Here is a 15,330-nt window from a genome sequence, read left to right as displayed (position 1 = left end):
TTGCTTCTCTGTTTGACCATACACATACACAAAATACAAGCAACTATTCTTCCAGGATTGGTTAGAGATCAAGTGAGATAATATATGTAAGATTCGATGGTTATGGGGGAAAAAAAAAAAGAGTAAATTCTAAGCATAATTGCTGAATTGTTTGAAATGATGCATTGTGGGTTTTGAGTTTGATAGGGAAGGCCACCAGGGAGGGCCCTGCTGTTTCACTTTTTAAAGACTTTCTACATTACTGCTCAGAAACCCAAATAAAGGAACAAACAGTGGGTTGATGCATGGATATGGAGTGGAAGGTTCACAGGATGGTTATGGGGGAAAAAAAAAAAGAGTAAATTCTAAGCATAATTGCTGAATTGTTTGAAATGATGCATTGTGGGTTTTGAGTTTGATAGGGAAGGAAGTAAAGCCATTTAATGTGATAGTGACTTAAGATGAATGGGAGGACTCATTGTTGTATTGCTAGTAAGAGGTATTGGGGGATTAAATTGATGGAAAAAAAGGAATTAGTTAAAAATTGAGGTTTATTTTCATGATTGGTCAGGATATCCTAAATAGTAACTTCCAAGTCAGAATTTTTGAAAAGGTTGCTAAAATGTTAAATAGGTGAGATCAGTCAAGGTTCAAGCAGCTTTGATCATGTTAGGTGGGAAGACTACAGGAGTGAAATAATTCAAGATAATGACAGAAATAATGAAGACGACGATGGAGAAAAATTGCTGAAGGCCTCCAAAGGAGCCTAACTAGAAGAAAGATGAGTAGATGGTAGCAAAGGAAAATAGGGCAAGAGAATAGAACATTCAGTTCATGGAGCTGCCAAAAATTTTGGTAAGAGGATGGAAAAACAACAGTGGTAAATCAAAAGGACCCTACTTATTGATCCTTCACAGGTATGAGAAAGATTACTATGTTAGCAATTCTACTTTATCTATTTTTTTTTTAAAGATTTATTTATTTGTGCATACAGTACAGGCCAGAGGCTCAGGGGCGGCGAGAGGCTTCACCAGAGACAGAGTGGGGAACAGAACAGGCAAATCAATGAAGTACACTGCTGAGGGGAGCAGCGGGCGGGTCAGGAGAGGTCTGCCACACCATGTGGTCACCTCCGGGGCAGGCGGGAATCGAACTCATGCAGAAGTGGTTTTGGTTTCTCAGTGCTGTGCTTTAACCCACTGCGCCACCAGGGAGGGCCACTACTTTATTTTTGTTGGTTATTTACCTCTCTGCCCTTATCTTTGCCATTTTTGTTTCTCCGGTATCTGATTTGTTTAAGTACTTAATTAATGTTTGTTCAGTAAATGCTAGGTGAATGTGATTATTCCAATGTCCTGCAGAACTAGAACAAAGAGCATTTCTTACACAATTTAAAAATATGATTTGGAAACTAGTAAAAGAAACTGTTTCGTTAACACATTTGTGTTTTCAAGATATGGAATTAATTACCCCAATTTTCATAAGCTGTATTTGTACTTAAAGGGATAATAGCAGGAAATGAATTAGTGGATGATAGTTTCTTGATGGATGGATTGCTAAGGTTAGGATGTTGAAAGACAAACTTTAATTTTTAGAAGTTGACAAGAGGATTTTGCAAAATTGGTGCATATCTTTCAGACTTTTCAGCAATTATTACAACTCTAATCTTAGAAAGCTGGTTATTATTTTCATTGTATATTCAGGTTACTGAAGAAGGGATTGTACCAGGTTAATATTGGACAAAATGGGTAAACAAGTCTATGGTGATTTAAGGTAAACCTTTTTGATCATTGCTGAATGAAAGGAGAGATGTGAAAATTCTATTATGGTTCTGTTTTAAAATTAAAAAAAAAACAAAAGAAACAAGGGGAGGGCAAAAAGCTTTCATTTTTCTAAATGGAAATCTACTCAGGTGGAGAAGTAGAAGGAATGAAAACATAGTATCTTTGAGTGAATGTTTTAGGATTTAAGTAAGCTGAAAACTGTCTATGTTTATGTTTAATTTATTAGATCCAGAATTTGCAGCTAATTGCAGACACTACTTTAAGTTCTTTATAGACTTTATATTCTTAATAATCACTAAAAATTTCTGAGAGCGGAATTACTACCTTCCTAGGAATGAGAAAGCTAAGGGCTAGGGAAGAAAAGTAACTTGTTTAAGAGTCATAAAAATCCATTTAAAATTATTTTTATTTGCATCATCTTAGTATAAAAATCTTAAGGATACATTTAATTAATTTCTGACAGATGATATAATATATCCACCTTTGTATCAACAACCCAGTCAAGAATATAGATTATTTCCATTACTCCAGAAAGTTCCTTGAGGGTTACAAAATTTCTTAGAAACATCTTAACATCAACCTGGTTTTTCTAACTATACTTCCATATTTACATTAAAAGGGAAATAGAAGTTGTAAAATAAGCACTGTGAGAGAAGAAGAATTAATAGCTGATGATAGTCCATAAAGCCAAGTGTTAAGGTTGAAAAGGCAAAAATAAAGCCTCAGAAAACATATTTGTACAAATGTAACTCTTTCATAGTTTGAGATCATTATTGTTTTGTAAACTAGTTCTATCTTTGAATTTATTTTTCATACTTAAAGACACATTAATTTATTGAGTTCTTTCTATATACCAGAGACTATTACCGAGTTTTCTATACATTCTCATTCGATACACCAGCCATTTGAGATAATGTTATTCCTATTTTACAGACAATAAAATTGAGGCCCACATTAATCACACAGCTTCAGGACTTGAATCTAATCTTGAAAACAAATTCTTAACTCCAATGGTGGTCCCTGTATAATTCCACAACACCAAATTCTGTTTGGCACATTATTTTTTAGGAGGCAATAAATTATGTGTATTCTAATAATATGTAATTATTTTCCAGTAGTTGGCTTCGAATTCAGTCAATATATCTTTGCTAAGCAGTAGTTATATAAGATGGAAAAACAGTAATATCAAGTTGTTTAGCAATTTTAATGAATCTGAGAAATCATAGTATTTTCTTTTTTTAAGATTGATTTTTATTAATGTATATAAGAACTGGGGTATAGGCCAGAGATGAGTGGGTGAGAAGATTCACAAGAGACTGAGTGGGAAGCAAAAATAGGCAGATCTACTGAAATACACTGCTGAGGGGAGCAGTGAGAGGAACAGGAGAGGTCTGCTGAACCAAATGGATTAACCCTGGGGATTGAACTCATGCTGCAGTGCCTGAAGATAGCTCAATAGTACTGAGATTTTAACCCTTGTCCCAGCAGGGAAAGCCAAGAAAATTGTAATATGTTCAGTGAAAATGCCTGGATGCAATTTCTTACCAATTGTCTATTCTTTCTACTCCCCTTCCCTTTTTCTTTCTTCGACCTTTAATGTCATTGCTTCTCTGTTTGACCATACACATACACAAAATACAAGCAACTATTCTTCCAGGATTGGTTAGAGATCAAGTGAGATAATATATGTAAGATTCTAGAGTATGAAGTTAACTCTTATTGATTAGGTGCTGATAACTACAGTACATTTGGTTAATTATGAAAGTTCTTGGGTAGCTAGGGATAAAGGTAGCTAGGGATAATTCATTTTACTGAGGAGAATGGTATAGGGCATAAGTTGGTAAGGAAGTTTTCCAATGGACAACTAAAATACACTGTTGTTACTTAACATAGGGAGAAGGCTAAATTATCTTTCATTATTTAAGATAACTTCCCTAGAATTAGGTATAAGGAATATATAAGTTAGAACTTCATTTAATTATCAGAATTTTCTAAGTTGTATCAAGTTTATAAAATGGGTATATTTTCATGGTGTTTCACAGATTTTTTCAGAAAACAAATTTTACTTAAGTAAATTCTAATTTTTCTGGTCTTGTCATTGCTGAAATTTGCAATGCTTTCTCTACCTATTGTGCAAATAAATTTGCTTTTAGATATCATGAACTTGAACACAGTGCTTTGTTAAGAGTATCTTGTTCCTTTTACCATGCTTGTTCTGCTTAAAAATATATAAATACACATAAACATTTGGCTTACAGTATTTGCTTTTAGCTATTTTACATTTTTGCCTAAAAACTCACAGATTTATATTGTTTTGTTTATTTTCTTAAATTTAGTTGAAGTTACAGAAAATTTTACGTGGAGGACCATTAAGGTCTATTTTAAATTATGAGATCAAGGATTGTTTTCTTTGTTTGCAGAAGGCTTGCCTTAGTGTAAGTTCCCCAAATACAAATGTCTCCAAAATACAAAAATCAAACTGGTGAGGGAATAAGCAAAAGTGAATGAATGAGTTCCAAATAAAATGAACTCAGAAGGCCTTGCAACTTGGTCATAATGAATATTCTGCTGGCTGAGGAATATGTAATATGTAAATGTGTGCAAATGATGATTTTTAAAAATGTTTCCAAAGATCCCTTAATACACTATACTATAGGGAACAAAACATGTTTTGAGTGATCTGTAGTTGATTTTTAAAGTTAATTGTAGTATGAGGATATTATGCAGAGATGTCAAATAAGTTGTAGTTTCCGTTTTAACACTTAACTGCTGATAATGACGTATTAGCTTAGAGTAGAACTAGACCAGATTTGGTAATTTTTGCACCCAACACCTTGTCTATAGCTAAAACTCAGTGATGTGCCAAAGGTGACATGGGCTGAAACTTAAAATAATTAGAAAAAGAGTCTGGTCTCTGAGCACATACACCAGGATTTTTTTCCCATTTCCCCATTGTTAGGACTTTATTATGTGAAAATTGAGTAATGTTAAGTGATTTTTATTTTTAATCCTTTATTTGAAATTATCACTGTATTAAAACAACAAAAGTACAGTAATTTGTGGGGGGGTTATAATATATGTACACAGGAATTGATTTTTATTTTTGTTTTTTATTAAGGGAAAATCTTACTCTAGAGTGAGGCAGCAGTAAGCAGGGACTTTAAATCTTTGCTTGTTTAGAAACTTTCACCAACATACGTATATTGACATTTAAAAAATTACCAAATAGAAAGAGTTGATCTTAAAATGTCAATCTTTATAATTTTGATTTGAATCTGGACATTATATAATGTAGAAATTCTTGGAGCTGATTTTGCATTCGAGTGCATGTTAATTATTATTTAAACACCGAGTTATTTTTTTCCCCAAGCATTCTAGCAGACTTTCATTTTTTTTTTAATTTTATAATAGTTTATTTTTACGTATTTTTGTACATTTTTCCATCTCAGTTGCAATCCCCTTGGCTTTCCCATCACCAAATCACCCATGTGCCATCACCACAGTCCAGTGCAAAGAAGCTTTTTTTTTTTTCTTTGACATCATATATATATTTTTTAATTATTACAAAAGTTTATTTTTACATCATTTTGCACATTTCTTTTTTTCCATTTCGATTGTAGTCCCCACAGGTTTCCCATCACCAAATCACCCGTGTGCCACCACCATAGTCCCTTGCATTTCCCTTCCTTCCTCTCCCCCTCCCCAGCTTTTTTTTTTTTAAAGGGGTGAATTCTTTTTTTTTTTTTTTAAAGATTTATTTATTTGTGCATACAGATCTGGGGTACAGGCCAGAGGCTCTGGGCAACGAGAGGCTTCACCAGAGACAGAGTGGGGAGCAGAACAGGCAGATCGACAAAGTACACTGCTGAGGGGAGCAGTGGGGCAGGTCTGCCACGCCATGTGGTCACCTCCAGGGAAGGCGAGAATTGAACTTATGCGGAAGTGGCTTTTAGCTTCTTAGTGCTGTGTTTTAACCCACTGCACACCGGGGAGGGCCTCATTACCAGGATTTTTAATGGAGTTAATTTTTCTCTTTCTGCACTTTATTCCCTTATTATTTTTATTCCACGCACACAATGTTTAACTGCTCAAGGGAAACAGTCTTGCATTTTCCCATAGTTAACCTGGGATGACCAAGGTTTTGGCAGTACTTTGCCTCTTTCCTGACCATATATAACTATTAATGTTCACTAATCTAGTGCTAATTGCAGTATTTTATTTTTCAGCAGTGCCCAGAGAAATCAGTTGGTCCACAGATTAAATTAATAAAATTTAAGCTCCCTTGAAGGGTTAAGTCTCTTGAGATTTGTTTTGACACCAGGTAGGTTCCTTCTGGCTGGCTTGCTTTCTTGTTCTCTGTGGCAAACAAAACCAGGCTACAGTTTATCTTCTGTGCCCAGCGATACCTCCAGTCACCTGTTAGTTAACTTCCACAACTCTCATCAGTTTTACTCTGTGGTTTTCAGATCATCTTTGCCCATTCTTTTGGAAATAGTCAGTATTTTTCTGGGAAAGAAATTTGAAGTGCACTGTTTTGAAGTGCCTCTCTATAGGCAGTATCACTCAACCAAGTCTCTGAAGTATGGAGTGGGGACAGTGATGCATTTCTGTCTGTGACAGAAGCTGAGCACTTGGTTGGTGGGGAAAGGAAGAGGAATATTAACCTCAGGTCTTCTTGACTTGGCTATCCCAGTGTGGAACTTTACAAGTAGGAACAAGGGCATTCTGTGTTCCAGCAGCACCACACCCGAGGCGGAACCAATCTCAGGGACTACATGAAAGAAGGAAACCTATTCCAATTTTGGCCACATAACACCTGGGAACTTAGCTTCAAAATAGGTAGCTTTTCCTACTCTAGTGTAAAGAAAACAGAATGAGAAGTGTTGACTCCCTGCCCTTCCCAGTAAGATAGATCCCTGAGTGGGACCTAGGGGGAAAAGAAGACATGTAGTCTTGTCTGCTATCTGGCTTGGAATTTCCAACCTCTGAGCAGCAAGGATTGAGCAAGAACATATCCTGGTTTAAATATGATAACTAACTATAACAGTTCTAATAGTACATGTTCTTCATTAGCTCTGTGCCCCAATAACCATTTCCATATATTTTAAGTGAGTGTTCTTTATAATTTTCACCATAAAACAAATCTGTTAAGTTCTTCAAGCTATAATGCTACAACTTTTTTCAATTAATGACTTAGTCTCTACTGGTTATAGGTCTTTTTGTTCAGTCAGGCTTGGTAGTATGTTTAGAATTTCATACATTACTCTAAGTTATCTAATTTGTTGGTAATGCATACTATTCCCTTCTTATTTCTCTAGAGTCTGTATTAGTATCTCCACTTTCATTTCTGATTTTAGTCTTTGAATCTCTACTTTCTTTGATCATTCTAGCTAAATACTTTGTCAATATTGATCTTTTCAGAGAATCAACTTCTGTTTTAATTCTTTTACTTGTTCTTCTGTTCTCTGTTTCACTTATGTCCCCGTTAATTTTTGTTACTTCTTTCTTTGTATAAACTTTGGGTTTTTCTTCTGATTCTTTACAGTATAAAGATAGCTTATTGATAAGAGTTTTTCCTTTTTTTTTTTTAAAGATTTATTTATTTATTTATACAGAACTGGGGTACAGGCCAGAGATGCGGAGGGTGAAAGGATTCACCAGGGACAGAGTGAGGAGCAGAACAGGAGGATCAGAGGAAGTACACTGCTGAGGGGAGCAGTGGGCGGGTCAGGAGAGGTCTGCCGAGCCATTTGGATCTCCTCCCGGGCAGGCGGGGATCGAACTCATGCATAAGTGGCTTAAGCTTCTTAGTGCAGTGCTTTAACCCGCTGCGCCACCAGGGAGGGCCTTCCTTTTTTTTTTTTAATAACTATAGATGTTTACTCTGCACATATCTCTCTGAATGCTACTTTTGTTTCATCCTGTAAATTTTGGTATGTTTTCTCATTTTGTCTCAGTATTTTTAAATTTTTCTTGTGACTTTTGCCCATTGATTACAAAGATGATTTTTTTTATATACTTGCCAAAATATAGTTTTCTTCTTTTATTTTAGTTTTATATCATTGTATTAGAGAAGATACTTTGTATGACTTCTGTCTTATAAATTTACTAGAGATTTGCTTTGTGATCTAACATATGGTCTAACTGGAGAATATTCTGTGTGCTGAACATATATTCTGCTGTTGGTGGGTGGATTTTTATGTTCACTTGTTACATTCATCATTGATCTTCTTGCTGGTTGTTATTTTATAATATTGATCTCTCAGATATTATCATAAACTATTTTCGGTGCTGTTAATTTTTACTTGACAAAAGTTAGTGCTTTTATTATTTGTTGTATTGCTATGTCTTAATGGATTGACAATTTCATCAGTATAAATTAAATTTGTTTAGCTTTCAAGTATTATATGCCACGAAGGTTTATGGTTTCATTTCTTAAATCTTCATATATTCCCTCATAATCTAATTTGGGAAACATAAATACTTCTCTCCTTGTTATTCGCTCAGTTAAGCTTTTTGATCAGTAAATAAAACTTCTTTTCTTTGTAGTAAAGTGCTCAGCTGTGTAGGATATCACATAAATCGTGGAAGACTACCAATAAGGGGTAATGTCTCGGGAGCCCACCCCACCCCTCCCTGGAGAAATGTCTACTGGTCCTATAGCAGAAAGCTGGTGTTATACACAGGTACATGCTGTTAAAAAACAAAAAAAAACCTTATTTTGTATCCGTGAAACAAACTTATATTTTTATTACATATTAATTTTTTTTTTTAAAGATTTATTTATTTGTGCACACAGAACTGGGGTATAGGCCAGAGGTTCAGTTCACCAGAGACAGAGTGGGGAACAGAACAGGCAGATCGACGAAGTACACTGCTGAGGGGAGCAGCAGGCGGGTCAGGAGAGGTCTACCACGCCATGTGGTCCCTTCCGGGGCAGGAGGGAATCGAACTCATGCGGAAGGGGCTTTAGATTCTCAGTGCTGTGCTTTAACCCGCTGCGCCACCAGGGAGGGCCCTACATATTAATTTTTTAAGATTTATTATTTATACATATAAGCACTGGGGTCCAGTTGAGAGGTGTGAGGGGTAAGAAGATTTACCGGAGACAGAGTGAGGAACAGAACAATGAGATGTACTGAAATACACTGCGGAGGGCGGGTTAGGAGAGGTCTGCCACGCCATGTGTGTCACCTCCCTGGCCAGGAAATAAACTCATGGTGCAGTAGCTTCAGATAGCTTCATAATGCTGTATTTTAACCCATTGTGCCACCAGGGAGGGCCCACATACCAAATTTTTATAATATTTTAAGAATATATGGTAAAGCACTCTGGGATAATTATTATAGTATTTAAAGAGTGTGTTGATATGTTTAACATATAGCAGATTAACAACCTAAAAAGTCCTTAACTTTTTTAATCTCAGGTTAAAGTGGTAAAATTTTCCTACATGTGGACGATTAATAACTTCAGTTTTTGTCGAGAGGAAATGGGTGAAGTGTTAAAAAGTTCAACATTCTCATCTAGCCCCAGTGACAAAATGAAATGGTAAGATTTTTGTTTTGTTTTGTTTTGTTTTTGTTTTTTCTGATGTTATCTTTGGTGACTATATGGTTTTGTGGTAATGTCCTAATTGGGTATTAGTCCAGGAAATATTGATTGGAATGTTGTTTTTATTATTTAGAAAATTATTTTAGTACTGATTCTCTTTTGAATGTTTAAAGTATATTCCTCCACATAAGTCTGTTATTTTATTTCAGGTGCCTGAGGGTAAACCCAAAGGGATTAGATGATGAAAGTAAAGACTACTTGTCATTATATTTGCTTTTAGTCAGCTGCCCAAAAAGTGAAGTGCGAGCAAAATTCAAATTTTCCCTTTTGAATGCTAAAAGGGAAGAAACAAAGGCAATGGGTAAGTGGCTTATTTGAAAACTAATTGAAGTTTCTGTGTAACACCACACTTTGGCTTCCAGTTTTACCTAGACAAACTTGGATTTTTTTTTTTCCACTAAAATTTGCTTACCAAAACATTGGCCAGCCTTTAATTTTAAGTGATAAGATAGAGCTTTAGTTGTTTTACTACATATTAGGTTTTCTAAAATATGTAAAATTAGGTTAAAACTCAACTTTTTCATGCCCTAATATGATACTTGTGCATTTGGAAAAATAGTTGCTATTTGGGGAAGGTACCTTTTTCAATGTCTAGCATATACAATATATTCAATAAATATTTTTCTCCTCTTCCTTGCTGTTGATGCCAGCTAAAAACTGAAGACAGTGTGAAAAGAGATTTTGGTTGTCCTGGTATTTTGTTATTAGAAGTGTTTTGAGCAGTGACTAAATACTGACTGAAAGGGAATCTGTTTATTCTCAGCCTCAGAGCCTGTTGAATTCAGTCTAAGCTTTTCATAGGTTGCTAGCAGAAACCATGTAGCCTGAAGCTATATAGCAGGATGTTGTAGGAAATACATAGTGAATAAGAAAAAATATTGTGAGCTGCCATGTTAAATTTAAGTGTTTTTTTAAGAACTGAATCACAGAATCTATTAATGTTATAAAACAACCTTCTCCAGACAGATATTTTAAAAGAATACCTTTTACTGCCAAAGTAATATAGTTTCACATGTATTTTTATGTTGTCTAACATTTAAGGTAGTAGAATACCTTAGTCCGGTTGTATAACAAAGTACCGTAGTATTGTTAAGTGTTTTCAAACATTTATTTAACATTTTACAAATTTCACTAAAATCCTTTGGACTTCAATGAAAGTTGCCCTTGCAAGTGAGAGGATTATATTTAGAGCTGTGGGAATGAGGGACATTATTTACCTTTTTTATTTTTTTAACCAGTAAATGGTTTTTTCCTAGTTTAATAAAACCTGACTATCCCAACAAAACTGAACAGATGCCAGAGATTTAAAGCATCCATTTTTAAAGGGAGAAATAGTTACTGATAAGTATCAGGATTTAGTTATGTTCTGATAGTAAATGAATAGTATTCCTATACCAAGGAATTTTGGTCCTACTTCATTGTTTTTTTTTAAAGATTTATTTATTTATTCATACAGAACTGGGGTAGAGGCCAGAGATGTGGAGGGTGAGGATTCACCAGAGACAGACCAGGGAGCAGAACAGGCAGATCAACGAAGTACACTGCTGAGGGGAGCAGCAGGCGGGTCAGGAGAGGTCTGCCACGCCATGTGGTCACCTCCCAGGCAGGCAGGATCGAACTCATGTGAAAGTGGCTTTAGCATCTTAGTGCTGTGCTTTAACCCACTGCGCCACCAGGGAGGGTCCCTACTTCATTATTAAAGTGCCTGAATTGCTAGAAAGACCTCTTCTTTCTCCGAATTTTCTTCCATTTAGAGATCCTGAAATCTGAAAGTAAGCTCATTGATAATGGTCAAAACTTGAATACTGCTGTGGAGTGATCTGATTCTACCTGAGAAAGCTCTAAAGACATTTTATTTATGAACAGACATGTTTACATTTAGGATGGCTATCCTGGCTAAATTCTATTTCTGTACATTTTATTTAACTGTGTTGTCATTAAGAAAAATGGTTTTTATACACTTGCTTCATTCAAACTTATATTCTATTTTCCACCAGAAAGCCAAAGAGCATATCGGTTTGTACAAGGGAAGGACTGGGGCTTTAAAAAATTCATCCGAAGGGATTTTTTGCTTGATGAAGCTAATGGTCTTTTACCAGATGACAAGCTTACATTATTTTGTGAGGTGGGTACATTTTTTTATTTCAAGAAACTCAGATTTCTTTAGCGATGAAGTAAAAACATAAACTAGAATCATGTTAGGAATACTGAGGTGTTAGGGAATTACTATGGAACAATTGATATTAACTAATGGAGAAGGCTTCATCTGTTAATATTTTACTACTTAAAGCTGATTAGACTAAGAAATCAGTAGTGCAGTGTGAAAAAATTCTATCATGCCTCTAACTATAAATTGTATATAGTTATATTACCACATAGTACTTCTTCCTTCTAGGAAGATTATGGATATGTATATATTTATTAAAAATTTTAAATGTTTTCTTATTGCAAATAACTGGCATAGTTGTTCACTATTTTCTGTCATATTCAGATTGATGATATTAAGCATTGTTAATAGTTTATTGATTTGAAACTGAATTTAACTGGTTGTAAAAGTGCCTGGAAAAGGTTGAGAAGCCTTCTGTTTGTTCAAGCAGATCACTTCTTTTAATCAAATCAAGTTAGCATTCTAAGCAGTAGTATCTCAAATTTTAGATGTGCCCATGTTTGTTGACAAACTTATGGGGTATTTATATATTTTTTAAATGTGTTGTGTTTTGAAAATTTCAGCATTACCCCATCCATACTTTCTACTTCCAATTTGTTTTAATTTGAGGTATAGATTCACTTCTGTCATTATCATCATTATATAGTTTTATCTATACAAAATTTTTTTTTAAAGATTTATTTATTTATGCATACAGAACTGGGGTAAAGGCCAAAGATGCGGAGGGTGAGAGGCTTCACCAGAGACAGAGTGGGGAGCAGAACAGGCAGATCGATGAAGTACACTGCTGAGGGGAGCAGCGGGTGGTTCAGGAGAGGTCTGCCACGCCATGTGGATCTCCTCCGGGGCAGGCAGGGATCAAACTCATGCGGAAGTGGCTTAAGCCTCTTAGTGCAGTGCTTTAACCCGCTGCGCCACCAGGGAGGGCCATCTATACAAATTTTTAAGATCCGTCTTTGGAGTAAATTTGAAGACTATATTATGGTTAGTTAAAAAGGTTATGATCAAGTAAATTAAACAGTAATATATTTCAGATTATTATAGATAAATGAGTGACTTAGAATCATAATGACTTTTTAACTTCTAACTTGGTTTTAATCTATAAAATAATAGTATAATTTTGGGTAAAATTGCAAACTAATTGTATGCCATTATGCTGTGTCAGAAGAATAATTGAAATATGGCCCTAGAGATTACATGGTGCAAATATAGTGCATCTTATTTTCACTTAGACAAGTTAAATGAACTGTAGGATGAATTTGTTATGAACACAATTATTTGGTTGATAAAGCACATACCACAAGTGTCTTGAACAGAGTTTATCATTGAATAACTGAGATGAAAAAATGCTAAAGCATGTGTTGCCAGTAGATGCTTTAACTAGTATTTGAAATAACTAGATTTATGCTATTTAAAAACTTGAGCATCCTTAATATAGACTCTTTCAGAATGTTAGCAGTAAGCTTAAATTTCAGCATGTTAATTTTTTATGGGATCTTAGAATTTAAAAGAACCTTAAGGGATATGTAATCAAATTAAGGAAACTCTACTATACTGGAAGTATTTTTGTAATGCTAGTACAGATATTATTTCTTTTTTTTATAAATTATAGTACTGTTTACAGATATTTTCCTAAGCATATTGTGTTAGAACCCAGACAACTAATAAATTCAGAACAAAGGCTGATATAAAGATCTGTTTTTGATATATTTTATTAAAGTATGCTTTTTATTCACATGTTAGATTATACATGCAAGTGATCGCCTAAAAGTAGAACCTACCATGACATACGTTTTTAAGTTGTCATTGATCAAATTCAGTTTTGAATACTGAAATGTATACTTTTTACCAATGTAGATGTTTACACCCCGGGCACCATATTTAGCATAGGTGGGCAAAAAGTACTTTGAACAAACATTCCTCATGCCCTCCACCTTCTCTTCCACCCCTCTCATGGATGCCCTTCCTTCTACAGCATCTCCAGCACTGCTTGCAGAAGAGGAGGAAGCATTGCACTGCCCTACCTAAAGAACTGCCTCCTCCCCCTCCCCTGCAAGTGGTGCTGTAGACAGGTAAGGCAGTTTGGCGTTACCCTTTTTGTGCAAGAAATAGCTTAATCTTGCAAATTCAGTACTGTGAACTAAATAGCTAGTGGTAGAAATTTCTAGACATTTAAGCAGCTCTGCCCCTTCTTTCCAAAGTGATACAAGAGATCATAATCAAGGGGTAATAGGAAAAAAAGAAAACTATAGATGACTTGTCTTGAAATTGAACAATTTTTAAAAATCTTGAAATCTACAAAACCATGCAATTCTATGATATACAGGAAAAAGCATATGTAGAGTTAGAATATATGATGAGTTTTAAATTATATTCATTCTGAAGGACATACTTTCCCTCCTCCCCTATACTTATGTTAATGATTGTAAGTTGAGCTTTATTTTCTAAAAAAACTCTTTATAGAAAAATGAAGGATTGACATTTCATTTCTTTTATCCAAATTCCATAAAGGATGGTTATAAGGACCACTGTTCTAGAAGAAAACAAGAAATTTCAATGGAGCCATTGACTCAACAAAATTTATAGAGCTACATCCCCAGCTTACATACTTAATTTGGAGAACTGAAATTTTTAAAAATTGGAGCTAGCAGTCATCTTCATATTTGGGAGACCTATTATTTCTGAAGTAGTCACAGTTGATTAGAGTCAGCATATGTCCATATTTAGTCTAAATTATATTCTCCCATCCAAGTAAATTATATTCTCAGTGTTGAACCAAAAGCCATTTTGAAAAAGAGTTGTCAGTTGATTCTGCATTCTGCTTTTGTAGTATCTATCAATTTTGAGTATTGTGTGTTTTGATTTAAAAGAACAGTTTAACCTCAGGGAAGAATCTCAGCCTTTTTTCTGAATTTCTCAATACATGTATCTATTTTAAATATAATGTACATGCATGTGAATATCTACTATGAAGAACCAGAATGTTACCAGTTTCTTAATTAAAGGTATCAAGAAAATAATCATCAAAATTCACTTCATACTAACTTTTAATTAAACCATTAATATCTGCTGCATAAGCCCTTAGATTCTCTTTGGCATATCAAGTGTTAATAATGTCTTAGTTAAAACATGTAGTCAATATGATAATACTATATAGATGTGTTTGTCAAAAATATAAATCCTTCTGAATTAGATGATCATATATGCTAAGTGTAAATACAGCATTTTGACTATCCTTATCTGATAATGGCTTTTATTTGATCCATTTGTTTTTTTTTTCTTTCATATTTTTTACATATTAATTTGAGTTAGGATAATAGGTAACAGGATGCACTTAAGAAATCTTTTCCTGAGGTAAAATGTTATATTTATACAACTTCACTGCATACCTTATGCAAGTAATTGAACTGATATAAATCTTACCATCTTGAAATTTCAAGAGCACCGGTTATATAAGCAAATAAATATTATGTAATAAATAGTAAAGATTTTCCCATTTTGTAGTCAATAAAATTTTACAAACAGGGCCCTCCTAGGTGGTGCAGCAGGTTAAAGCACAACTCTAAGAAGCTAAAGCCACTTCAGCATGAGTTCGATCCCGCCCTGGAAGTGATCCAAATGGCAGGGCAGACCTTTCCTGGCCCACCCACTGCTCCCCTCAATAGTGTACTTTGTTGATCTGCCTGTTCTGCTCCCCACTTTGTCTCTGGTGAATCCTCTTACCACCCCTGCATCTCTGGCCTGTTCCTAGATTCTGTATACATAAATAAATCTTCAAAAAAAAAAATT

At 34.7% G+C, this 15,330-nt stretch overlaps 1 protein-coding gene across 1 annotated transcript in view; it reads left to right on the top strand.

Moving 5' to 3' along the window:
• SPOPL (speckle-type POZ protein-like) overlaps positions 1 to 15,330 on the top strand; it is a 43,596-nt gene that overhangs the window by 11,603 nt on the left and 16,663 nt on the right. Inside the window, exons 2-5 of the mRNA XM_004674684.2 lie at positions 8,313 to 8,449; positions 9,190 to 9,311; positions 9,524 to 9,675; positions 11,372 to 11,499. Coding sequence (XP_004674741.1) covers positions 8,372 to 8,449; positions 9,190 to 9,311; positions 9,524 to 9,675; positions 11,372 to 11,499 — 480 coding nt within the window. The 5' untranslated portion in view covers positions 8,313 to 8,371. The remainder of the gene's footprint in view (positions 1 to 8,312; positions 8,450 to 9,189; positions 9,312 to 9,523; positions 9,676 to 11,371; positions 11,500 to 15,330) is intronic.

Source organism: Condylura cristata, unplaced genomic scaffold (genome assembly GCF_000260355.1).
Source record: "Condylura cristata isolate star-nosed mole 26May11 unplaced genomic scaffold, ConCri1.0 scaffold00002, whole genome shotgun sequence".
NCBI lineage: Eukaryota > Metazoa > Chordata > Mammalia > Eulipotyphla > Talpidae > Condylura > Condylura cristata.
This window is presented reverse-complemented; position numbering and strand designations above follow the sequence as displayed.